Source organism: Mobula birostris, chromosome 11, assembly GCF_030028105.1.
Source record: "Mobula birostris isolate sMobBir1 chromosome 11, sMobBir1.hap1, whole genome shotgun sequence".
Classification (NCBI taxonomy): Eukaryota; Metazoa; Chordata; class Chondrichthyes; order Myliobatiformes; family Myliobatidae; genus Mobula; species Mobula birostris.
In genome coordinates, this window is record NC_092380.1 from 16,000,163 (window position 1) to 16,027,885 (window position 27,723).

General features: G+C 41.0%; 1 protein-coding gene across 1 annotated transcript; it reads right to left on the reverse strand.

Moving 5' to 3' along the window:
- nol12 (nucleolar protein 12) lies at positions 1 to 27,685 on the reverse strand. The gene is made up of 6 exons (XM_072271744.1): positions 27,554 to 27,685; positions 21,197 to 21,302; positions 12,948 to 12,996; positions 10,606 to 10,748; positions 5,808 to 5,920; positions 1 to 750 (listed from the first exon to the last, which is right to left on the reverse strand). The coding sequence occupies exons 1-6, from the start codon at positions 27,628 to 27,630 to the stop codon at positions 594 to 596; spliced, it is 645 nt and encodes a 214-aa protein (XP_072127845.1). The 5' UTR covers positions 27,631 to 27,685; the 3' UTR covers positions 1 to 593.
- Between the last annotated feature and the right edge of the window lie 38 nt (positions 27,686 to 27,723).

Consider the following 27,723-nt stretch of genomic DNA (forward strand, 5'->3'; position numbering starts at 1 on the left):
TGGAAAAAAAAAGGATAGAAATTTATTAATAAAATCATTTGATATTCCAAGTGTACCTCGTGGAACTTCTGTGTGCCTTTCAGGACAGGTAGCAGAGGCCAAATGAAGATAAAAGTCCACCTCAGAATACCTGTAACTCCAAGCAGAGCAGGCTGGACTGAATAGCCTTTATCTCATTGTAGATTTTAAGTAATTGGCAAAGAGATGCCCAAACTCCTGTAAGGTTACATGGACCACATTAGCAGGTTTCACATATATCACAGGTGACAGCCATGTTGTGGATTGAGGAACTTGGTAGATGAAGAACAATGCATATTGGATGCCAAGGACCTGAATAAGAAACATTTGTTCTAAAATAAATACTCTCTTATTCATATTTATCAGGAGGAGAAATATTATCTTAAAAACAAAATTCAAACACAGGACCCTTACAAGGATTGATCTGGCATCTTCCAAGTGTAGCAAACAATCTTCTGGCCAAACTGCCTCCAGTTACAAAGAGGTCTTGAGATTTTGATTATTCAGTTCAAGCACTGATATCACTTCTTGTGTGATTTGGAGCAGAGAGGTCCAAGAGAAAGGGTTCATGAGACTCACATCTCACCCCCTAGTTTTCCCGTCCGTTTTCTCCTTTGTGATTTTGTGGTTTTGCCTTTGATGGGGGGCTGGACCTTATCACGAGAATGTTTCCTCTTCTTTCCTTTCTTATTTCTACTTGCTGTGTGTAGTGCAGACGTCAGCGAAGAAATCCTGGCAAAACAAAACAGTGATAGTTGTTTCAAAGTCTAAAACATTGTGAGGAAGCTTCAGTCTATTTAAAATGAAACTTGAAACCTAGCCTATTTAATATACTTTACTAGTAACAAAGAAATACAAAGAGCACTGGTGTTTTACATTAACCAGTAATTTGAATTGTTTTTTTTAAAATAATGATTACAAAGTAAATGAAATTATAAACTATTGTGCACTTATTATTCAAGTTGTTAAAATATTAATGTTTAAGGAAAGAATTATTAAATAAACAGATAACTAGCTGGAAGTCTGAAATGATTCTTTAGGACATGAATTACATGAGAGAAGAACAGAGCTGAGAGTGGAATGTGTGATTTAAATAACTTTTTTTACAAGCACAGAGTGTAAGAAATAATTTTAATGAAGTGTAGATAGAAGGAATGCTGTTTCTGAACTGTGGTTACAAGACACTCAGGTTTACAAACTAAATATATCAAATTAAAAGATCTGCAGGAAAAATAAAGAAGAGGGTGGAGGGAGGTAGAGATGAAATCAATAAGGATCAGATGGATTATAATCAGGAATATAATGCATGAACTAGAAATCTGTGTGCAATTGGAACCTGTAATTTTACATTTTGATGATGTGTTTTTGGGCCAACTCAGCGATCTGGTGCTTTTGGGGTCTCTGGGAGAATTCGGCTAGTTGAGAACAGAGTGGGCGGCTTGGCGGAGCGCGAACCCGTTACTCACCAATTAAAGCGCCGAGCAAGACTGAAATCAACGAGGACAAGAGCGGAAGGCAAGCGGGTGTTCCGCATTGCCTGCCTGTGTTTGATCGGTCTCCCTCTCACTCGCTGCTGCCAGAGGAAGGACAAGGGGTCTTGGGCAAGGTTTGATCAGCGTGGCTCATAGAGTGGACTCGTTTTTAGAGGACTCTGTGGTTCATGTTACAGGTGTCTCTGGTTACTTTTTTAAAGTTGCTATTCTGCGTGATTTTGATCGGGGCGCTTTGACGCGGACTGGATCTGAGGCCTGCACACAGCACTAAAATGAACTGAACATTCATGGACCGTTTCAAGGACCCTGCGGTTTGACATTTAATATTTTGTGTGTTATTCACTTATTTTTTTGCCGTTTGCATGATTTGTTCTTTTCTTCCCCCACACATTGTGCGTTTGATGTTTTCTTTGAGCAGGTTCCATGGTGTTTGTTGCATGGCTGCCTGCGGAAAGAAGAACCTCAGCATTGTATACTGCATACACAGTTTGAAAGTAAATGTGCTTTAAACTTAGAACATTTCCTAGAGATGCTGCCTGGCCTGCTGCGTTCACCAGCAACCTTTATGTGTGTTGCTTAAATAAAGGTAATGATAGTATGAACAATGAAAATAGAATAAAAGAAAGACTAAGATTTTGAAAAGGAAGAGAAGAGAAAATGTTAGGTGAGACTATCTCCAGGAAGTTAATTAATCCTGGGGAACAGGGGTGTTTGAGAGGTCAAGTATAGAATCCATATGGTTAAAGTTAACCATGAATGGAACTACTAAGGGTTTTCTATAGACCACAAAATTGTGAGGAGAGATCGGCAGGCAAATTACAGAAATTTACAAGAAATGGAGTGTGGTGATCACAGAGAAGGAGTTTAGTTACCCCGATATTGATTAGAACAACATTAAAAGTTGAGAACTTTCTGAAGGAGGCATTATTGGATCTGATTGTTGAAAGAGTTGGACCTACTGGTCTGTCAGTCAGTGGATCGTTAGGTTTAGACCAGTGGATCGCAACCTGGGGTCCATGGACCCCTCGGTTAACAGTAGGGGTCCAAGGCATTAGAAAAAAAGGTTGGGAACACCTGGTTTAGAATAATAATGGGAAAGGCCAAACAATTGCTCAATTTAGAATTATTTAGTTCGGAATTCTGCAGATACTGGAAACCAGTCTTGATTCAGGATCTCAGCCGGAAACGCTGACTGTTTATTCCTCTCTGTAGATGCTGCCTGACCTGCTTTCCTCCAGCATTTTGTTTGTGTTGCTCTTAGTTTAATGCAATGAGATTTCCCTTGGAGGAAAGATGGCCAAGAAGAGATTTGTAGAGATGTGCCTGACCATGACTGGCTTAAGAAAAGATAGATAAAAGGAAGCCAATCTCCATTAATAAGTGGACCAAAACCATAATCAAAGATTTAAAACCGAGAAAAGAATGCCAGGGATGCAGGAAGAAAATAATTAATTTGGTAGTTCAGTTATGGAATTCACTTTGTAGAGATGGTGATTAGAATTAATACATGCTTTCAGAGCAGAATAATTTGTCAATCTATGGGAAACAAACAGGGGAAGGGATCTGATGGGATTGCTCTATTAGGAATTGGCACAGACTGCTTTTATAGCATAACTATTCTATGATTTACTTGCCTTGAATCCAGAGGATTACGTGATAAACTAACTGAAGTGTTTAATGTGATTAAGTGCATTGATAGAGTGAACAGAGAAGCTATTTCTTCTGATGGGAAATTTTAGAACAAGCCAGTAAAAAAAATAATAATCTGGGATTGAAAACAGTTTATTCAGGGTGATTCAGGAAACAATGCGAGGACTAGCGCAGGTATCTGGAACTCCCACATTTCTACATGTTGTGAGAAGCTGGAGGGTTGGTGGTGGATAATGGTCAATCTAAACATACAGCATTGAGGTTATTAATCAGTCAAGGGTATTAAAATTTATGGAAGCATGAAAGTAAGACGTTGAGATTAAGATGTATTCAGCCATGATCTAACTGAATGAGCAGCTGACCAGCTACAGTGGATGTGAAGTGAGTGGGCTTTTGCTCTCATTCTGCAAATTTTTGATCATGTACGTTGAAAGCTGCAGGTCACCTGACCTCACATCAGCAATACTAAAATAACTTCCATTACTTGTATTTACTAGCTTGGGAAAAGTAGTCAGATCACAATCCCTCAGTGATCACCAGATCTCCAACCTACTGTTTCCTAGCAAATCAAACTCTTCAATGCACCGGTAAGACCAGGGGTAGGCAACCTACGGTCCGCGAGCAAATATTGGGATACTATGCTTATCCGGCCCACGAGCGATTTTTCCTTATTCTGGGTGTTTCACGCGACCACACTGATGGACATGCATGTTGTGTTGTTACACTGGCCCCAGGTTCCGTTTTGTTCCAAACCAAACACTGGTATATACGAATGACGGGAAGGCAGACTACCTTACTAATATGTATTAGATACTCTCCATGCACGCACAGGTTTTCAGATACCAGTTTGTCTCATTTGCCTAGAAAATGTTGCTGTGAAGAAGGTTGCAAATATCAGGCAATATTACGAGACCCGCCATATTGGAAAGAAAGCTGCAATTGTGGGAGCACCAGCTTCAAAAAGGAAATTTTGCACATTTTCCCACTTTTCAAAAAAGTAAAGCACAAGATCCAGGCATTTTTTGTGAATATGGTCCAAGAATTGAGAAAAGTTTTCATCTCGTTTTGCTGATTTTCACTTGCATGCAAATGAGTTCGAGCTGTTTGCTACTCCATTTGATGTGGAAGTGGACACTGCATCAGAAACTTTTCAAATGGAATTGATTGAGATGCAGTGTGATGACATATTGAGATCGAAATTTCATTCTGAAGATGTGTCAGTGCTTGACTTCTATTGAAAATATATTCATCCAAGTGGGAAGAATCCTAACTTAGTGGACCATGCAAAAAAGATGGCATCATTGTTTGGCAGCACTTATCTGTGTGAGCAATTATTTTCAAAAATGAAGCACACCAAGAACCATTTGAGAACAAGATTGACTGATGCCCATCTGAATAAAGTCTTGCTCTTGGCATCAACAAGTCTGACACCCAATATTGAGAAGCTTTCAAGTAACAAGCAGCATCAAGTTTCACAGTGATTTATCGACTGTTTGCATTAAAATTTTCTTTTTATTATACTTAATTTACCACCATTCAATGCATCATGTTCACACATTTTATGTTTAAAGATTCTTTGTGTCCTTTTAATAGATTCAAAAGATGATTAAAATAAATTGCAACTAAACTGAGTTTTTTGATTACTAATTGGCATCCTTGGTTAAGCACAAATGATTTTCTAGCATGCGTTATTTATTAATTTGAGGCAAAACATAACTAGATATATTTCAATGGATAATTCCTATATTTCAAGCTTTTTATGGCATTTATCTGGCCCACCGTCTGCTCATTAATACGTGATCTGGCCCACAGAGACAAAAAGGTTGCCGACCCCTAGCTAAGACCAATCTCCCCTGTCCGTAGTGGCAAGGGGACTCTGATCCAGTGAAATCCCAAAAAAATGGAACGTGGGAGGATATACGGTGTGAGCCTCGGTCTTACAGTGAGGGATGGACATCAATGCATTATATAAAAAAAGAGGGTAAAGCAGATTTTAAGTACAAAAGTCTTTTGACAGTACTATAATATCAATTTACTGCTTGCAATTTACATTTAAGAACTGGACTGGTTCTTGTTTGAATTAATATCTGCTATATTCACATAACCCCAGAATACTCCCTAACAGCAAGCATAAAAGGCATCGAGGTCATCAGGGAACGAACCTTATTGCCATTTACAGTACTGTGCAAAAGCCTTAGGTACCCTCCTACCAAAAAATACGTGCCTCAGACTTCTGCACAGTACTGTATTTTTAAATGTACTTTCCTCTTAGGCGATTAATTCCTTGTGCCCTTACTTGAGGTGACAAGCAAAAATGAGGTGCAATCTTAAAAGGAACAGTGATAGATGCTTCCCAAGTGTTTCTTTGTCGGTCAGCTGGAGGAATCCACATCACATGTCAAAGCTGAATACATAAGACTCTGCCACCTACTACTAATTGATGACTGAAGTAGCTTGCCAGAGGCTCAACTTGTCAGACTTAGCTAGGAGCTTGGCAGACGTGGCACTGCAAGACAGAAAAGACTGAACAGGGATCTGTTTATAGTATACTGTTCTACAGGACATCACATATTCAATTTAGCTGCACTTGACCTCTAAATAGATTAAAAGTTTACCAAATGATATGTTTCAAAATACTCCACCTACTTTGCAGATAATATGGGCTCATCTCGTTTCTTCGGTAATGGGTTGTTGGATTTCACAAGCATCTCCTCTTCCACATCATTCTCCTGTGCCTGCTCTTCCTCATTTTCTTCCGACTCCAAAAATAAGAAAAGAAAGCCACTTAAACACAATTAGTACATAGAACACAGTACAGTAATGGACAGGCCATACAAATCTTATGACATTTATACTAAAGCTCTCTCCAAATACCTCCATTCTCTTCATTTTCATGTGTCTATAAGCCTCTTAAGTTCCATGAGACCGCCCCTGAATCCACAATTACCCCTGGTAACCCATTCCAGACAACTACAATTCTTTGCGTTAAAAAATTGCCCTCACTTCACCTTTAAAACTCCCCCCGTAACCTTAAAAGCATGATGTCTATTGTTTAACGTTTCTACCTTGGGGAAAATATTTGGACCTTCTACCCCATCTTATGCCTCTCATAATTTTGATAACGTCTATCAGGCTTCCCCCTCGGCCCTTGGAAGTTCCAGGGAGAGCAAGTTTGTACGACCTTTCTTTATAGCTCAAATCCTCTAAATCAAGCAGAATCTGGGTAAATGTCTTCTGTGCCCTCTCCACACCCTTCCTATAAGGGGGCAACCAGAATTGAATGCAATACTCCAAGTACGGTCTGACTAAAGTTTTATAAAGCTGCAGCTTGACTCTTATATTCAACTTCCATTTCTGAAAAGTCAAATATGCCATTCAGCTTCTTTACTACCTTATCAGCTTGTGTAGGCACTTTCAATGAACTATGGATCTGGACCCCAAGGTCCCTCTGTACCTTGATGTCATTAAGGGGTCTCCCATTAAGCGTATATTTTCGTATTTCATTTTACCTCCTGAAGTGCAATTCCTCACTTTTCCCTGGATTAATTTCCACCTGTCCGTTAAACTCTGACCATGCCTGTACCTGATCTATATTCCGCCGTATTCTTTGTTAGTCCTTTACATTGTCCACAACTCCACCCATCTACATTTTCATCCAAATCATTGATATACATGAGAATCAGAATCAAATTTAATTAATTGGTATATGTCATGAAATTTGTGGGTTTGCGGCAGCAGTACATTGCAATATATAATAATAAAAATATAACTTTTAAATAAGATATATATAAAAACTTAAGTGATGCAAACACAGAGCGATAAAAGGTGAAGTACTGTTCATGGGTTCATTTTCCATTCAGAAATCTGAAGGTGGAGGGGAGGAAGCTGTCCCTGAAACAATGAGAGGATGTCTTCAGGCTCCTGTGCCTCCTCCTTAATGGTAGCAATGAGAGGACACGTCCTGGATGATGGGGGTCCATAATGATGGATGCCGCCTTCTTGAGGCATTGCCTTTAGAAAGATGTCCAATGCTGGGGAGGCTAGTGCACATGATTGAGCTAGCTGAGTTTATAACTTTCTGATTCTGTGCAGTGGCTCCTCCACTCCAGATAGTGATGCAACCAGTTAGAATGTTCTCCAAGGCACACCTGTAGAAACTAGCAAGAGTCTTTGGTGACATACCAAGTCTCCTCAAACTCCAAATAGAATATAGCTGCTGTTGTGGCTTCTTTGTAATTGCATCAATACGCTGGACCCGGAATCTGTGCACCTCAATGAGTTAATCATAAAGCATACTCCATCTCATCTACCTTTCAAAGACTGAGCTGTCCTGTCTTTGCAGAGAATAGTGAAGCTATCGGGCTGCAGTGATGCAGGGGATAGCCATGTTTCCGTAAAGCAAAGTACACAGCAGTCCCTGATGTCCCTCTGATACTGCAGTCTAGTTCTGAGATCTTCAGTTTTATTTTCCAGAGACACTATATTTACCAGCAGGATAGTCAGGAGTGGGGGTCTAAAGCCTGTGTTTCAATCGTACCTGCAGACTGGCTCAGCTTCCATGCTCCTGTTTTCTTAGAGGGGAAATGAATTCACAGCATGAATTCTGCTGTCCAGGGTCCACTGATTTGCTAGGTTTGAATATTGATAGATTGTTTAACAATGTTGCTTACTGAAGTACTTGTGGCTGTGTCTGTGGATTCCTAAATGGCAATCTTTGATGATTTCCTTCAGAGCTGCACATATAGAGTCAATACTTATTGGCGCCATCTTGAGACAATCAGAGGTTGCCTGTTGATCATAAACAGAAGTCCCCACAACAAAGGTTACGGATCTCCAGAGTAACAGCCTTCCATCCCTACTGTCTTCTATGGGGAAAGCAGTTTTGAATCTAAACTTGCAATTCACCCTTAATCCCAGACACCTTTATGTTCTGCATCAACCTACCAAGAGGAACTTTATCAAATGCCTTACTGAAATCCATGTAGATAAAGTCCACTGCCTCACTCCATCAACCTCTTTTGTCACCTCCTCAAAAAAAGCTTGATCAAATTTGTAAGGCATAACATGCCTACACAAAAACATGCCTTTCCAAATGTGCACAAATTCTATCCCTCAGTATCCTCTCCAAAGGCTTCCCTACCAGTGTGAAGCTCACTGGCCTATAGTTACCTGAGTTATCCCTATTTCCTTTCTTGAAGAAAGGCACGACATCTGCTGCTATCTAATTCTCTGGGTCCTTGCCCGTTGCCAGGGAGGACACAAAGATCTTCATCAAAGGCACAGCAATCTCCTCACTTGCTTCTTTCAATATTCTGGGCCCTGGGGACTTATTCACCTCAATGCTTTTCATCAGACCCTGGACTCTCCCCTTATTCTTAAAACATCACAGCACATTTGCATGCCCAGCTCTGTCTTCACACTACTCCAAATCCTCGTCCTCAGTAAATACTGACACAAAACACTCACTTAATACCTTTGACACCTGCTCTGACTTCCAAGAACAAATTCCCTTCTTTTATCTTTGAGTCGACCTACCCTCTCTTTAGTTATCCTCTTGTTAAAATGCCTTAGGACTTTCTTGATCCTGCTTGACAAGAACATTTCAAGGCCTCTTTTGGCCTCCAGAATTCCCTGCTTCAGCACTTTCCTGTTATGTTTTTAATCCACAAGAACCCAGTCTGATTTTTGCTTTCTAAACCTTAAGAATGCTTCCTTTACATTTGTAGCACAAAGACAATTTCAGTAACCCCCACACTTGGTCTCCAGTGGCAATGAAGAGTAAAGGAATACCTCCAACAGTGTAAATTCCTCAGTTATGAGATTGAAGAGTGAAGTAGCTGCTCAGATTCAGTTTATTTCCTATTGAAATTTGAGGCAGATTAAAATGCATAAAAATATAAATTGTGTCGAAATAACAGCTCTGGAGTAACAGATAGGGGCAATTTGCAAGTTATCAAAATTTGATATTATCTTATAAAGGTAGCCTGGACAAAGTGGTAGATTTTAAGACCATAAAGGTAGCAGTGTAGAGATACATCCCTACTAAAGGAGATGTAAGACATTCCTTCCCTCTGCTAGTCTGCAGGTCACCTATAGGCAAGGTGTAGCACCTGCTTAGACCCCGATCAGAGTCATGTGAAGCCATGGGAGGAGGAGAAAAAAAAAAGGATCAGCCATGATTGAATGGCGGAGCAGACTCGAAGGGCCAGATGGCCTAATTCTGCTCCTATGTCTTACGGTTTTATCTCCGAAGAGTATTGATATTTGCTGGGGTTACCCGTCTAATAAAGACACTGCCTAGAAGGTGGCAATGGCAAACCACTTTTGTAGACCAATTTGCCAAGAACAATCATGATCATGGAAATAGCATGCTCCCCAACGTCATATGACACGGCACATAACGAACAAACAATAAGATCATAAGACACAGGAGCAGAATTAGGCCATTCGGCCCATCGAGTCTGCTCCACCATTTCATCATGGCTGATCCATTTTTTCTCTCAGCCCCAATCTCCAGCCTTCTCCCCGTATCCCTTCATGCCTGGAGTCATTCACCCTAGCTCCTCAAAATATCAGATTTTGTTTGATATCACTTCCGGGAAATGCCTTGCACCTTTTACTATGTGATATGTGTTAATAAAATGCAAGTTGCTGATGTACAAGTACACACAGAACCTAGAACTGAAACTCCTCCTAGAGCTGCTGACTGAACAGTATCTATAGAGTCACACAGCACAGAAACAGGCCCTTTGTCAAGCATCTATTTACACTAATCCTATTTTATTCCCTCACGTTCCCATTCACTCCCCCCCAGATTCTACCACTTACACATAAAGTGGCTAATTAACCAACCACCCATGTCTTTGTGATGGGGAGGTGGAATTATCTGCTCTCTAAGATTATATAGCAGTGTAATTGAATAGAGGCCTATTGGTCCTCTACTAGCGGATTCCCAGCAGGAGAATAGAGAGAGAGAGCAGCAGCAAGTAGTAAGTCCAGAAGAAGGGTCTCGGCCCGAAACATCAACTGTTTGTTCATTCCCATGCATGCTGTCTGACTTGCTGAGTTCATCCAGGGTTTTGTGTGTGTTGCATTGGATTTCCAGCATCTGCAGAATTTCTTGTGTTTATAGCAAGTAGTAATAGTTTCTGGAAAGTTTCAGGTGTGTACCATTCATCAAAACTGACAGTATTATGATAGCAAATGTCATAGTGGCAAATTTTATATTTATGTGTCTGCAGAATTTCTTGTGTTTATAGCAAGTAGTGATAGCTTCTGGAAAGTTTCAGTTGCGTACCATTCGTCAAAACTGACAGCGTTATGATAGCAGATGTCGTAGTGGCAAATCGTATATTTATACTAAAATATTCCATATGTTTTTAAGATTGTTACCAATCAAATAATTCTGCCCTTGCCTCTCCTTCAGTTTCAACTATTTAGTTACCTGATTGGCACAATGGGGGAATAAATTCCTGCCAGCCAAATCAATATTGCTGATCGTTGTCACGGTGACCGTGTGATTTGGATGGTCATATTGAATAGACTCTTTCTTGGAGGTTGCCAGTTGATCTAACTCATCAGCTTCCTCTGTAAATAAACAGGAAACAACACAACCATCTTGAAGCACATGTATTCCCAGAATGCAATGGGCGCAGAGTATCTAACAGGAATTAAAAACTGTACTGGGACCTTTTGAGATCTGAAACATGCCAATAATCTACACTTATATAGTCTTCAACCTGATAAAATATCCCAAGCTTCTCAAAGGAGCACAATAAGACAATTTTACACAGATACACAATATGGTTAGACAAGGTGACCAAAATAAAAAACAGAGCAAAATGTAAACATTAAAGCAGTGTTTTAAAAGTGATGAGTGAAACAGAAAGGTTTATGAAATACAAGTGAAATAAGTGAAGAAATACAAGTTCCTTCTGTGCACATATTTCCTTACATAGATATTAAGAGTAGCAGAAGGCCTTTTGGCCCTTTGAGCCTATTTTGCCACTTAAGAGCATCACAGTTGATCCAATATTATTTGATCACATTAACCCTAAAAACATAAACTCGATTTCTTCTTTAATATATCTTGGGTTCAACTAAACCACAGGTTCACCAAACATTTGAATGAAATTCCTCATGTTGGTTCTAAACGGCTTACGTTCAGACTTCAGCACAGTTAGGATTACACTTCCAGTCTGTCTAGTCCCATTAGGATTCCTTAAACTTCTGCAAGGTCCCCCTCATACTCTTCTAAGTTCTAGCAAACAGAAGTCCAGTCACTCCTCTCTTCATACATCAGGCCATTGCTAGAACACCATGGTACTCCATTAGCTACTGCTTGCCAGTTGGAAAAGGGCACATTTTCTTTCCAGTCTGCCAATCAGTTCTTCATTCCCACATGCGACTCTCATGTGGAATCTTGTTGAATCTTTTTGAAGATCCAAATATACCACATACACTGCTTCTCCCTCTAATAATTCCATACTCAAATCCTGCCTGTAAATCTGTCAAGCACAATGATTTTCCTTTCATAAATCTATGCTAACTTTGACCGATTTTTTCACTCTCTGTATCTCAGGCTAACTAATCTATAGTTCCCAGTTTTCTCCCTCCATCTTTTTTTAAGTGAGTTACGTTAGCTCCTGCCTGATCTATAGGATTATGCAGGGTCTGATGGATGTCGGTTAATGACCCGGAGTCGAGGCCTGCCATACCACTGAGCTACCCTGCCCGGAATAAGTTAGATGATCCCTTACTTTTCGTCATGGAGGTGGTAGGGCTACAAACTGGATGTCCCAGACTCCATTCCGAGGACAAATCAAAACAGCTACATTAAAGTGAAGAGCATGTTCCAAATGAATGCTGGTATTTCAATGAATACTTCCAGCTCTCTCAAAAAGATTGTGAAGTATTATACAGAAGGGGAGTGCTTTTCAATATCCTTACCAAAACTATCCCAAAACCAAGATCATTAGATTCTCTGGACATTAACACGTTGTAGTTTGTGGGACCTTGCCGTTCCCAATCTGGTTACCTCATTTCCTCCAGCAGTGAGTACAATTCTAAAGGATTTCTTAGCTGCAAGGAACCGTGAAATATTTTCAGTGGAAATGTTTCCAGTCAAGTGGGAGTGTCTTTGGGTGTCTTTCTCAGTTGATTTGATTGATATCTAATCTTCTCTTGAAATCAAGCTTGTACGCATCACTTATGCTGGGAGCTCATTCCACTCTCTCACCACCCTCTGCGTGAAGAGGTTTCCCCTCATGTTCCCCTTAAACTTCTCACCTTTCGCCCTCAATCCATGACCTCCGGTTGTAATCCCACCCAACCCCAGTGGACAAATCCTGACACATAAAAGACAAAGAAAGCACTTAATAAAGAGCAGAAGAAAGAGGGGCTGGGAGGAGCTTAGCACTTCCAAAGAACCACTTATATTTCATGACATGAGGATTATTCACGAGGGATGTTAGATATAGATTTGCACGTGGACAAATGACATGAAGCTAGAAGACTTAATAGAGCCTGTATATAACTTCATTCCCAATGAGAGTCAGGAGAGGAGTGGAAAAAGCTTCTGCAGAGTTTTAGTCTGTTCATCACCATACTTCAGTCATGAACGAGAGCTGAAACTCTAGCTGTTGAACTCCAGAGTGATAAATGTGGCTGGAAAATGGCTGGTGCTGAGAATGTGCCCTTAAAAAAAACCCCAAGCAAAAACCCTGGCTGTGTAGTTCAACTGCATGTAAAATCAGCATCTACTTTAATTTAAAAAATACAAGTTACCCAAAGCTTCTTGTCTTTCTTTGTACATCTTCAAATATTCTTTACGCCTCTGCAAATCAATAAAAGATGAAGATTAGGAAATATTTCAGAATAATTCCATTGTGACACCCCAACTTTCACTGCTTCATTACTGGCAATCTAGAACCAAACTCTGCACTTCATTTTTTTTAAACAAATGTTCTTGTCATACTGCCATGGACCAAAAATATAAGATGGCCACTGGGGAAGTCAAAAGGAAAATCCTTACTCGGACACATAGAATTCATTAACAGTGGCAGTAGTTGAGACTAGGATAGATGCACTTAAATGTACATGAGAGAAAGGAGTAGGTGGATTTGATGAAGGAGTGAGTCATGGTGAGAAAGAAGACAACTTATAGACAACATGAAAATCAGAATTGATGAAGCCAACAGAAGAATGTACAATTATGTTGCAAATACTTTGTAAACCTCTTGACCTTTGTCACTTTAACCAAGCTTCTGGTCACCTATCCCAATGCTCACGTGGGTTGGGATGTGATCTCAGTTGTAGGACCGCCTTCAAATCACATACTTTCACAATATTGGAAATAAAACCAACATGGCAGACTGTAACATTATAACAGCGGCTGTGGGTTTTTTGGTCTCCCCTCTCGCTGTGGAAAGGGTGATACCTCTCTGTCCCGTGTGTGTGTGTGTGTGTGTGTGTGTGTGTGTGTGAGTGAGAGTGAGAGTGAGAGTGAGAGTGAGAGTGAGAGTGAGAGTGAGAGAGAGAGAGAGAGAGAGAGAGAGAGAGAGAGAGAGAGAGAGAGAGAGAGAGAGAGAGAGAGAGAGAGAGAGAGAACGAGAGAGAGAGAACGAACGCACGCCTGCAGCATGTCGAAGTCTTGGCTGAACAATAGTGTTGGATGGACTGCAGATCATGGTCTGTTTGGGGGCTTTGCTTTTGCTTGCTTGGTGGGTGGAGGGTGCTGATGCTTCAGGCAGAAATAAGTGGGAGGGGAAAGGTTGATGCTTTGCTGCTGCTTGTGCATGGGAGGGGGAGAGGGGGCTTCGGGGTTCTTTTTGTGTTTTCATTCTTTGGGGTTCTCTTCCGTTTTTGTGGATGTCTGCGAAGAGCAAGAACTTCATGTTGTATACTATATACATTCTCTGATATTGAATGGAACCACTGAACCATCCCAAAAGATTAATAGAAAATTTAATTAGATTACAGCACCAATGCAATTGTGTTATCAAGATAACTAGGCAATAAGTAAGAAACACTACAGTACCCCTAAGATAAGATGTGGGAAAATAAATTAACTATGGTTGCTGCTTCCAAGTCTTTTCCAATAACCTTTAATGCAATGTGCTTGCACATTGGTGACAGCCAGGGTCTGGACTGGTTAGGCTCTTCCTATCAAAAAATGGGCAATAAAGTTTTGGAATTGCACAAGATGAAGAATATTCATGGGAAAAAGGTGGTTTCAAGAAGGGCGAGGTTTCAGGAGAGCTTAAATGCCATTCTTTTATTCCTGACAAAGACATCTTACATTCTAACACAGACTAAATCCGCTGCAAAATATTTTAGTCACACTCCAAAATAGGCACTAGATTAATTCAAGTCTTTCTTCTTATTCTGAATAAAGGTATTGGGAATGATTTTTTTCCTCTCTAGTAATTTTGCTCAGGTCCCAGATTCGCAGGCTCACAGCATCTATAATCACTTTTCTGAGAACAACATTCTGTCTATCCTTTCCCAAAAGAGCCACACAAAATCACCTTGAGTGACGTGATTTACACATCTTATTGCAGCTAACACGATGCAAAATGGGGATTGAATCTGGGACTGTGACATATGTAATATTGATTACTGCCATTTTAAGAATTATAGCATGGGATCACCTGCTCTTAATGGGGATGAATAAATAAGTCATCTTCAGGTTGAGAAACTTAACTAGTGGAATGTCACGGGCATCAGTTCCTGGCCACAGCTTTTCACAATGAATATCAGAACACTGGTTCCTTAAGGTTGTTATAGCCAGGGGTGTTCACAGAGTGTCATAGGAAGTCATTCCTGCCTGCAGCCATCAAACTTTACAACTCTTCCCTTGGAGGGTCAGGCACCCTGAGCCAATAGGCTGGTCCTGGACTTATTTCCTGGAATAATTTACATATTACTGTTTAATTATTTATGGTTTTATTACTATTTAATTATTTATGGTGCAACTGTAATGAAAACCAATTTCCCTCGGGATCAATAAAGTATGACTATGACTATGTGTTAGTGGGGATAAGCTCCAACTAGCTATAAAATGCTCCCAATGATGTACGTCTCAAATAGCCTCTGACAACCAAGTCCAGCTCCCGGCCTTCATGTGTGGCTTAGCTACTAAGCCAGGCAGAACCGTTTCTATCGACAGAAGAAGGGCAAAGGTCCGTTACTGGTCTTAAAACCAGTCACTTTGGGAAGATGGGGCTCGTCAACCATGGTCACAGCAATCTAGAAAGAAAACTCTGATCCCAAAATTTCACTGCCTTGCGGCTATACCGACTCATGGGGAAGGCTTTGGGAGTAAACCCCGAGGAAAAATCTGGAGCTAGTCCCTAAGGCAGTCCTGCATTGAGCTCAATGCTGACTGGCAACTCCTGCAACACCACTGATGCCAAACTGTGTTGATATCTGCCGTTTCTTTGGATTCATCAGCTGTGTGGAGAAAGGGTGCCTGCTGCACGGGCTCTCCGGATCGTACTGCCCTGGTTTGTATAATAATATGTTTCTCATGTAGACAACTAGGACGTAATATCCATGGTCGATCCCAATCAAGAGAGAGCAACCATCTATGTCATCAAAGGAACTAAAAAATGCTACTTCATTTTTTAAATTAACAGATTGTGGAAGAAACTTTTGCTTGTAGCTCAAGTTAGTGGCTAATCTCCAGAAGTGAAGAGGTATTGACACAGGGTCTATTACAGTCAGTGGGGAATATCGAGTTACTAATAGCTATCAAATGCACAAAGTCCCTAATGGAAGCCAATGCACCAATAATTTACACTGCAAACACACTTTACAAAATGATAGCTCAAATTTTACCTAAGAATGGTACAAACTTGAATCACCCATCCACGTTAAATCTGTAGTTCCAAAAATGATCAGTTTATTTCCCACATCAGTGACTGAGATTTAGTGTGACATTATATTAATATGATATTTTTATTAAGTCTTAAAATTTAAATCCTACCATAAGCAATCTGAAGTATAATAATTACTCACAAAGAACATGAGATAAATTTCCTCGTAATAATTCTAATTTGCACCTGTGATTGCTAATTGTTCGTTATGTGCCGTGTTGTATGACATGGGCGATCATAGTGATGAGGTTTGCTCTTGGCATATCTTTCTAAACAAATGGTTTGCCATTGCTTTCTTCTGGGCAGTGTCTTTACAAGGTGGGTGACCCCAGCCGTTGTCAATACTCTTCAGAGACTGTCTGCCTAGTGTCAGTGGTCGCATAACCAGGACTTGTGATATGCACCAGCTGCTCATACGACCATCCATCACCTGCTCCCATGGTTTCATGTGACCCTGATTGGTGGGTGGGGGGGGGGGCTAAGCGGTTGCTACACCTTGCCCAAGGCTGATCAGCAGGCTAGCAGAGGGACGGAGTGCCTTATACCTCCTTTGGTAGAGATGCATCTACGCCCCACCACCCATGTAATTACCAATACAAGTGCAATTTTCCCCCTTGACCAAGCTTTTGGTTGTCTATCCCATGACCCAGGAATTTGCAGGGTATAGTTAACAGTGCTGGGATTTCTGCAGATTCATGTGTGGAAGCCCCAAGCCTGCTGACAGCTGTTCCTCTGCATTTGTTCAACTACATTTTCCACTGAGCTCCTCAGAATCCAAAGTGACAGAGAATTCCCATCAGTCACGCTCCAACCTGCAGAATGGAGAGAGCCTGGGAAACAAAGGAGGCCACAATCATCACCCATCTGGAAGTCTGACATGAGCTCACCAGTGAGGAGATAGCTGGCGGATCTCCATGAAACTGTCAGCCAGTTCAATTAACTTGATCAGTTGTGAGGAAATGAAGTAGCATTAATATTTTCATATTTTTAAAGTGAACATAATCAAAAAATATTTATCATAATGAAAAAATCACAGTACTGAAACAGGCCCTTCAGCCCGTTACCTCCATGACAACCAACCATTACAATCTTATTTATCATCACCTGGGCTACAGTCTTCTGTGCCTTGGCTATTCAACTGGACTTCTAGATACTTTGAAAATATTACAAGCGTTCCTGCCTTCACCACCCCCTCAGGCAGTGTGCTGCAGATTCCAAACACCTTCACGACGGAAAAAAGAAGTCTCAGTTCTCTAGATGGGCACAGGAATTACAGAAAAATTGAGGACTATTTGGGAGCAAAGGGTTAGATTGATCTAAGAGTGGGCTAAAAGGTCGGCACATTGTGGGCCGGATGCTCCTTCAATCTTTATCTCTAAATGCTTAAAATTTATGTTCAATACATTAATTAAAATATTTTTAACAACTGTATAATTTAAATTGTTATTCTGAATATTCTTTGTTAGTTTGGACATTCAGATAAACCAGGAGTTGAGGTAATGTCAGCTTCCACTTCTTCCAGTGGGTTTGACAAAGGGTCTGCTCAGGAACGCTGTGGTACAGGTCATCCTCAGATTAAGGCAGGGTACCATTCCTGCGACCTAAACAGTACACAACTCGGAAATGCAGCCTTGAACAGAGTTTTCACATGGTTGAAGCTGCTTGATCGCCATAACTCACCAACAACAACTAAGACTAGTGGTAAAAGAGGCCCTCACAGTCAGATCCTTTCTGTACAGACACCCTCAGCACAGCTGCAGTGAGAGGGAGACAGTCACCCATCTTTTTGCAGACTGTGCTGAGAGGGTGTAGAGAAGGATGCAAGGGTCTTTTGTCTCAGTTCATTCACAGCAGCTGCATAAAAGGAATCTCTATTCTATGGGCTGTTCCCAGGGACGTACACCAAGACAGACATCATGTGCACCTGGAAAGCCATCAACCTAGTGAAAGGCACCCTTTGGGCTGCCCAAGACTTGTTGGTCCCTCTGCACAGTGAGATGTCCATAATGGAATGCTGCCAACTCGTACAGTTCAGGCCGAGGGATGCATCAAAGCTCAGTATAACCACCACCATGACTCTGTGGGGAAAGACCACAGTCCAGTCCCACTTACACACATAGAGAGACTGAGTAAGGTGCAAAAACCCTGAGAGTAAATCACCCCAGGGGCCCACATGAGTGGTAATGATGCTATGGCTCTAAAATCATATAAGTTAACACTAATGAGTATGAACATGAATGTAGAAGTATTACTCTGATTCTTTTTTGTATATAGATGTTTTATTTATTGGGATACAGCATGCAATTAGCCCTTCCATCCCTTTGAGCCAAGCCGCCCAGCAATCCCGATTTAATCCTGGCCTAATCATGGGACAATTTACAATGACCAATTAACCTACTAACCGGTATGTCCTTGGGCTGTTGGAGGAAATTGGAGCGCCCGGAGGAAACCCACGTGGTCACAGGGAAGACATGCAAACTCATTACAGACAGCAGCCGGAATTGAACCCGGATTGCTGGTACTGTAAAGTGTTTTGCCAACTGCTACACTACCACGCCACCTAAATTAATAAATATTACTTATATTTCAATAAATAATATTTTTGAAATATTAGATGATTGCAGCCTTGCAGCATCAGCAGATTGATCCCACCGTTGTCCCAAACACTCATTTGTTTGTACAGACTGTACCTTAGCTGGGTGTTCAAAAGCATGTGGAGGATCTGTAAATAATCATCATCATCATCAGGTGCCGTGCCCAGTTTGAGCTTTGACCGCCATGGCCCACACACTCCTGTTTCAGGTCAAGTGGATCAATTCATTGATAATCATTTCCAGTTCTCTTGTTGCTGTGTCCATTATCATTTGTCTTTGTCTTCCTCTTGCTTTCTTCCCTTCAATCTTCCCCATAATTACTGTGTATTCTACCTCCTCTTTCCTAATCACATATCCAATGAAGTTACATTGCCTTTTCATGATCTCATACATTATTTCTCTTTTTGTGTTTGCTCTGTTCATGACATCCTCGTTAGATATTCGTTTCGTCCATGATATTCTTTGCATCCTCCTCAAAAACCACATCTCTGCTGCTTCAATTCGTTTCCTCATGTTACTAGATATCGTCCAACATTCTGAGCCATATAACATAACTGGATAAACGTAACACTTCAGTATTCTGAGACGGGTTGTCATGCCTAGTTTAGTATTGTTCAATATACTCTTCATTCTCCTAAAGGTGTCTTTTGCCATCCCTATTCTTCTTTTGATGTCCATGTCGCACCTGCCATCTGATGTCACCCAGCTTCCTAAGTAGCAAAAGTTCTGTACTTGTTTTATGTCTTTCCCGTTTATTCTCAGCCGGCAGATAAGATTCTCCTTCTTTTTGGATATCACCATACATTCTGTCTTTTTGCGATTGATAGATAGACCCATTTTTGCACTTTCTTCAACAACTATATCAATTAAGTTTTGTAGTTCTTCCTCTGTACTTGCAATTAACACAGTGTCATCTGCATATCTGAAATTACTGATGTTTTCACCGCCAACTTTGATTCCCAAGATGTCTCTTATTTTTTATATTGTTTCACTGTACACATTAAATAAATCAGGGGAGAAAACACACCCTTGTCTCACACCTCTCTTGATTTTCGTAAACTGACTCTCTTCTCCATCTATTCTTACAGCAGCAGTTTGTTCCCAGTACAGATTTCTGATTAGGCGGAGGTCTTTCGAATCTAGATCTGGAGTTTTCTGTAATACTTCAAATAACTTATTGTGCTTCACTTTATCAAATGCTTTTGTGTAGTCAATAAAACAAACAAACAAATCTTTTTGCACTTGAATAGCTCATTCTGATAGCATCCTTAACATCAATATTGTGTTTCTTGTTCCTTTGTCTTTCACAAAACCACATTGTTCTTTATCTATTTCAGCTTGTATCTTACTTTTAGCTCTTGTCATCAAAATTCTTAGAAGTATCTTGGTGATATGACTCATTAAACTTATGATCCTATGTAATTCACATTCTACTACTCCAGGTTTCTTAGGAAGAGTGATAAATACTGATTTTTTCATCTCTTCTGGTATTATTCCAGTCTCATAAATGTCAATGGTTTAATCAGCAAGATTTTCAATTCCATAATCTTCAAGGGTGATAATTTGTTCTATTGCTAATTCATCAGGACCTGCTGCCTTTCCTTTCTTCATCTTATTTATTGCATTACGAACTTCAGATTTTAAAATACTTGGACCTTCAATGTTTTTCTTAATTCCTGGTTTTTCACCTTCAAACAATTCCTGAATATACTCAGTCCATCTGTTCATAATCTCATCTTTTTCCATGATAATGGTACCGTCCTTTGCTTTCAAACATCCACCTGAAGAACAGAGGAGCTATTTACCAGTGATATTCTTGATTTGTTATGTACCCTTTTTGGATCAGTAATAGGGATTCTTTCTATTTGCCCACATTCCTGGTTTAACCATTCTTATTTGGCTTTTTGACATAAGCTTTTAACTTCTTTTATTTAAGGACTCATATTCTATAGGATTTGCTTTCTTCCGTCTCCTTTCTTCCATTAGATTTTTGATTTCATCTGTCATCCATTTATTCTTTGTGCTTTTTTCTTTTTTAGGAATCACTGACTTTGCTGATTCTACCAAGGCATCCTTTAGACAGTTAAATTTCATTTCTACGTGATTGCTATCATCTTCAACAGATTCTATTTCTAGACTTTGAAATCTATTCCTTACTTCAATTGTAAATTTTGGTCTTAAGTTTTCTTCTTTAATCAATTGCAAGTAGTCAAGGGATTGTTCAGGTTTTTGCTTCTTTATTTTTTTAAGTTTTACTTTTACATGACATACTACTGGGTTATGGTCATAAATAATACCTCCACAACCTCTGGTACTGGCTTCCCTTAGCATACCCGCTTTGCTGCTGACCACAAATTCTGGGTGAATATTATTTTATGTGAATCAGCATCAGATTTTGATTAAGCATTGTAATTTTGTCATGAAAGCAATATCACTGATTCCAAAGATTTCAATACTGTATGTTGGTCATAAGGTTCAATTGAAGGTACCAAAGGGGAATATTAAACCAAATGTTTTCACATTTCTGTTACTTGGCTACCTGGTAGAATTAACCCTTTCTCACCTCCTCCTTCACACGTTTGTGTTCCTCCTTCAGTTTCTTTTTAATTTCTTCCAAGGCCTTTTTCTTTCTCTCCACCTTTCGCTTATGAAAGCCAGTTAGGAACTCCCTTCAATACAAAACAGCAAAAGCTAACTGTCAAAAAGGGTCAAGAAATTGAAACTAATATACAATCATGTTAGGGCACCTGTACATGCACAAAAATCTGAAGGAGCCTAGCAGGCCAAGCAGCATCTATGGAGAAGAGTAAACAGTCGACTCTCCGGGCCGAGACCCTTCATACAGCTGAGGCTTGGACATTTCATCACTGACAAGGCCCTTGAAAAGGCCAGCACAAATGTCATTTCTCAACAGCCTCTCGCCACTGTGGAATGTGGAAATTCGGAAGTTAGTGCTTTTAGATCAGATTAAGGTTGCAACAAGTGTGAGGAAATTAGGGGAGGAGTGGCAAGTGTCTTACTGAGAAAACAAAGATGGGTGCTGGGTTCATCTGTGAAAGTAATCAGAATCAAATTTAATATCACTGTCATATATCGTGAAATTTGTTGTTATGCGACAACAGTACACTGCAATACATATTAAAATATAAATAAACCAGTAAACACACAGAGAGACACATATATATTTTTTTTTATATAGCGAGGTAGTGTTCATGGGTTCAATGTCCATTGGCTCTGGGCCTGTATTCACTAGAATTCAGAAGAATGAGGAGTAACCTCATTGAAACCTATCGAATAGTGAAAGACCTTGATAGAGTGGATGTGGAGAGGGTGTTTCCTTTGGTGGAAGAGTCTAAGACCAAAGGACACAATCCCAGAATAGACAGGCGTCCTTTTAGGTTGGAGATGAGGAGGGATTTCTTTAGCCAGAGAGTGGTGAATCTGTGGACTTCGTTGCCCCAGGCAACTGTGGAGGTCAAGTCTTTACGTATATTTACCCGGATAAATTTGTGACTGGTCAGGGCATGACGGGATACAGGGCGAAGGCATGGGATTAGGGCTCAGAGGGAAACTGGATCAGCCATGAAATTGTGGAGCACACTCAATGGACCAAATGGCCTAATTCTGCTTCTATATCTTATGGTCTTGTGGGGGAGAAGTGGCAAGATGATCAGAAAAATATGGAGAGGGAAGACAGAGAACATTCAACACATGTGTCAATGTCCAAATAATTAAATATCTGCCTTCCATCATAAGGTCAGAAGAGATGTTTCCAAAACAATTTGCAACTTTTGAACAAGTGTGTGCTCATGAAACAAGACCCATACAATATGAGGCAACAGAGGATGGTCAGGATGAGGAAACTCCAGGGGATCAGTGACCGATCCTTCAGCAGCCACGGTAATCGTTGCACGAGGTATGGAGTTTTCAATTCCTATTCATTTTAGTTTCACCAAAGTTCCTTGATACCTCAAGTCAGTCAAAAGCTGCTGTCCATCGTTGTCACTTTACCTCAGGAATTTGAATTTTTTGGTCACCTTTAGATGAAGATTTCAGCTGATAATGCCAAGTTACGTTTGTACATCCACAAGAAGCAAATCACCAGTCAAAGGCCATTCATATTTCCACTCGCATTCAGCTGAATAACCGTTACCAAATCTGCCATGATGAAAAGTCACCAACCCCAGTCAGTACACTGGCCGTTCTATCAACTGTGAAGATTGCACGTGATTCGAATCATGCAGCAAGGAAATAAGTCATTCTGCCCATCTGACCCACACTAGTGGGCACCTTTCTGTGTTAACCCCATCGGTCAATGGCCCTCCATGCCTAAGATACATGGTCTTGATCTAGACTGAGCAACCAAGCTTCAATCACTCTTTCAGCAATCCTCCTGTGAATGTGCACGTTTACTTCAGGTACTCTAGACATGCAAGTTAGGTTCAAACACAGAGTCTGCAGATGCTGGAAATCTTCAGCAACATACAGAAAATGCTGAAGGAACTCAACAACATTGGGGGGGCGGGGGGGAGTCGACCATTCGAGCTGAGGGCATTCATCATTTAACTTGCCACGAAGTGCCGATGAGTGGTGGGTAAATATACCAGAGAGAACTGATTACTAGAGGGTAAATGTGAAATGCAACCGAGAGGACTGCGGGGAGATCCACCCTAGATTCTGTAACCCAAATAGCCCTTTACGTGGTCAGGAAAAATGTTTCCCTCCTTGGGGTTCTGTCCATCTATTAAACATTTGCATCTACCATTTCTGAAGCGCGATCATTATTTCCTAACTTGCAGAAGGCCTATTTTATGAGCAGTAGCTTGATGACGGTCGGGGATCCGCTGCTGCCCAGAATCAACTCTACCAAGCGAAGTACCTTCAGAATTGTCTTGAAGATCCTCTTGACGCTGTTGTTGTGCGATACATTTTGTGAGTTTGACCATGGTTTTCTTAGCAAATAGATTCTAGGAAACCTAGTATCTAACAACGGTAACACACATCAAAGTTGCTGGTGAACGCAGCAGGCTAGGCAGCATCTCTAGGAAGAGGTACAGTCCTCACTCTTCCTTCAGTTAGTCCTGACGAAGGGTCTCGGCCTGAAACGTCGACTGTACCTCTTCCTAGAGATGCTGCCTGGCCTGCTGCGTTCACCAGCAACTTTGATGTGTGTTGCTTGAATTTCCAGCATCTGCAGAATTCCCGTTGTTTGCATTTTTAATCTAACAACGGCGGTTTGCTATTGCCTTCCGTTGGGCGAACTGAAGAAATCGCCATTTCTCTTCCCAAATGTTCATCCGCCTGTACTATAGCCGTTGTCACTTGAGGTCGTAGCTCATCCGCCTTCTCCGGCATAAGTTCAGTTACTGAACCTGCCGGATCTGCCGTTGGCCTTCGCTCGTATCCTGAGCAGGAACCCTTGCAAGTGCTACCGTTCCGGGTCACAGCAGCCCTGGGAGCAATGAATGACTGAGGGGTAACTCCACTTTCCCCAAAGCTCTGAAAGTCCCAAATCAGAGCCTCATCACCGGTTGCAGTTTAGAGTCATACCCAGGACCAGTAGGCTTTGACTACTCGCAATTAATTAAAGAAGAAAACTTAAGACAAAAATTTACAATTGAAGTAAGGAATAGATTTCAAAGTCTAGAAATAGAATCTGTTGAAGATGATAGCAGTCATGTAGAAATGAAGTTTAACTCTCTGATGGATGCCTTGGTAGAATCAGCAGTCAATGATTCCTAAAAAAGAAAAAAGCACAAAGAATAAATGGATGACAGATGAAATCAAAAATCTAATGGAAGAAAGGAGACGGAAGAAAGCAAATCCTATGGAATATAAGTTCTTGGATAAAAAAGTTAAAAGCTTATATCAAAAAGCCAAAGAAGAATGGTTAAACCAGGAATGTGAGCAACTAGAAAGAATCCCTATTACTGATCAAAAAAGGGTACATAACAAATCTAGAATAAAACTGGTAAAAAGCTCCTCTGTTCTTCAGGTGGATGTTTGAAAGCAAAGGGCGGTACCATTATGATGGAAAAAGATGAGATTATGAACAGATGGACTGAGTATATTCAGGAATTGTTTGAAGACGATCGAGGCAAAGAACCAGGAATTAAGAAGAACATTGAAAGTCCAAGTATTTTAAAATCTGAAGTTCATAATGCAACAAATAAGATGAAGAAAGGAAAGGCAGCAGGTCCTGATGAATTAGTAATAGAACTAATTATTGTCCTTGAAAATTATGGAATTGTAAAACCAGGATTTATCACTCTTCCTAAGAAACCTGGAGCAAAAGAATGTGAATTACATAGGACCATAGTTTAATGAGTCATATCAGTAAGATACTTCTAAGAATTTTGATGACAAGAGCTAAAAGTAAGATACAAGCTGAAATAGATAAAGAACAATGTGGTTTTGTCAAAGACAAAGGTACAAGAAACGTGATATTGATGTTAAGGATACTATCAGAACGAGCTATTCACGTGCAAAAAGATTTGTTTGTTTGTTTCATCGACTACACAAAAGCATTTGATAAAATGAAGCACAATAAGTTATTTGAAATATTACAGAAACTCTAGATCTAGATTCGAAAGACCTCCGCCTAATCAGAAATCTGTACTGGGAACAAACTGCCGCTGTAAGAATAGATGGAGAAGTGAGTCAGTTTACGAAAATCAAGAGAGGCGTTAGACAAAGGTGTGTTTTCTCCCCGATTTGTTTAATGTGTACAGCAAAACAATATTACAAAAAATAAGAGACATCTTGGGAATCAAAGTTAGCAGTGAAAACATTAATAATTTCAGATATGCAGATGACATTGTGTTAATTGCAAGTACGGAGGAAGAAATACAAAACTTAATTGATATAGTTGTTGAAGAAAGTGCAAACATGGGTCTATCTATCAATTGCAAAAAGACAGAATGTATGGTGATATCCAAAAAGGAGAATCCTATCTGCAGGCTGAAAATAAACGGGGAAGACATAAAACAAGTACAGAACTTTTGCTATTTAGGAAGCTGGGTGACATCAGATGGCAGGTGTGACATGGACATCAAAAGAAGAATAGGGATGGCAAAAGACACCTTTACAAGAATGAAGAGTATACTGACCAATACTAAACTAGGCATGACAACCCACCTCAGAGTACTGAAATGTTACGTTTATCCAGTTACGTTATATGGATCAGAATGTTGGACAATATCTAGTAACATGAGGAAATGAATTGTAGCAGCAAAGATGAGGAATTCTGCAGATGCTGGAAATTCAAGCAACACACATCAAAGTTGCTGGTGAATGCAGCAGGCCAGGCAGCATCTCTAGGAAGAGGTACAGTCGACGTTTCGGGCCGAGACCCTTCGTCAGGACTAACTGAAAGAAGAGCTAGTAACAGATTTGAAAGTGGGAGGGGGAGGGGGAGGTCCAAAATGATAGGAAAAGACAGGAGGGGGAGGGATGGAGCCAAGAGCTGGACAGGTGATTGGCAAAAAGGATATGAGAGGATCATGGGACAGGAGGCCCAGGGAGAATGAAAAGGGGGACAGGGGGAAAACCCAGAGGATGGGCAAGAGGTATAGTGAGAGCAACAGAGGGAGAAAAAGGAGAGTGAGAGAAAGAATGTGTGTATATAAATAAATAACGGATGGGGTACGAGGGGGAGGTGGGGCATTAGTGGAAGTTTGAGAAGTCAATGTTAATGCCATCATCTGTCCGCTAGAGAAAGCAGGATCTCCCAGTGGCCATACATTTTAATTCCACGTCCCATTCCCATTCTGATATGTCTATCCACGGCCTCCTCTAATGTAAAGATGAAGCCACACTCAGGTTGGAGGAACACCTTATATTCCGTCTGGGTAGTCTCCAACCTGATGGCATGAATATTGACTTCTCAAACTTCCGCTAATGCCCCACCTCCCCCTCGTACCCCATCTGTTATTTATTTACATAAATACATTCTTTTTCTCTCTCTCCTTTTTCTCCCTCTGTCGCTCTCACTATACCCCTTGCCCATCCTCTGGGCTCCGCTCCCCCTTCCTTTCTCCCTGGGCCTCCTGTCCCATGATCCTCTCATATCCCTTTTGTCAATCACCTGTCCAGCTCTTGGCTCCATCCCTCCCCCTCCTGTCTTCTCCTATCATTTTGGATCTCCCCCTCCCCCTCCCACTTTCAAATCTCTTACTAGCTCTTCTTTCAGTTAGTCCTGACGAAGGGTCTCGGCCTGAAACGTCAACTGCACCTCTTCCTAGAGATGCTGCCTGGCCTGCTGCGTTCACCAGCAACTTTGATGTGTGTTGCTTGAAGCAGCAAAAATGTGGTTATTGAGGAGGATGCAAAGAATATCATGGACGGGACGAAACGAATATCCAACGAGGATGTCATGAACAGAGCAAACACAAAAAGAGAAATAATGTATGAGATGATGAAACGGCAACGTAACTTCATTGGACATGTCATCAGGAAAGAGGAGTTAGAATGCATGGTAATTGTGGGAAAGATTGAAGGGAAGAAAGCAAGAGGAAGACAAAGACAAATGATGATGGAGACAGCAGCCAGAGAACTGGAAATGAATACCAATGAATTGATCCACTTGACCCAAAACAGGAGTGTGTGGGCCATGGCAGTCAAAGCTCAGACTGGGCACGGCACCTGATGATGATGATGATGATGTTAATGAGAAGGCCTACGGAGTGCTCTGCAGTATTCTGGCTTGATTAAGTGGATCAATTCAGATTAGACGGACGGAAGGGTCTTTTTTTCCCCTCCAGATGGACATCTCTTACTCCGCGGGCCTGAGCTCGCACGATGTGGCGGGGCAGTCACATATCCCGCCTCGGCTTGCAGTGTTGTTTAAATGGGGATCGCCGGCGCTCCTGCCCCGCATCCGGGCTGGGCGCTATCTACCCATCCCTTCCCCGAACCTCACCTCCTGTCCTCCTCGCTGAAGGTGAGCACACAGCGTTTCCGACCCCTGCCTGGGCCACGGCCATTCCTCGGCGCCATAGCCCCTGTTCCTCCTACCCTTCCCCTCTCCCGGGAACGCACGTTGCTATGAGCAGCAAACAAATCCTCCCGAGCTCTGAGCGGAATCCCCGT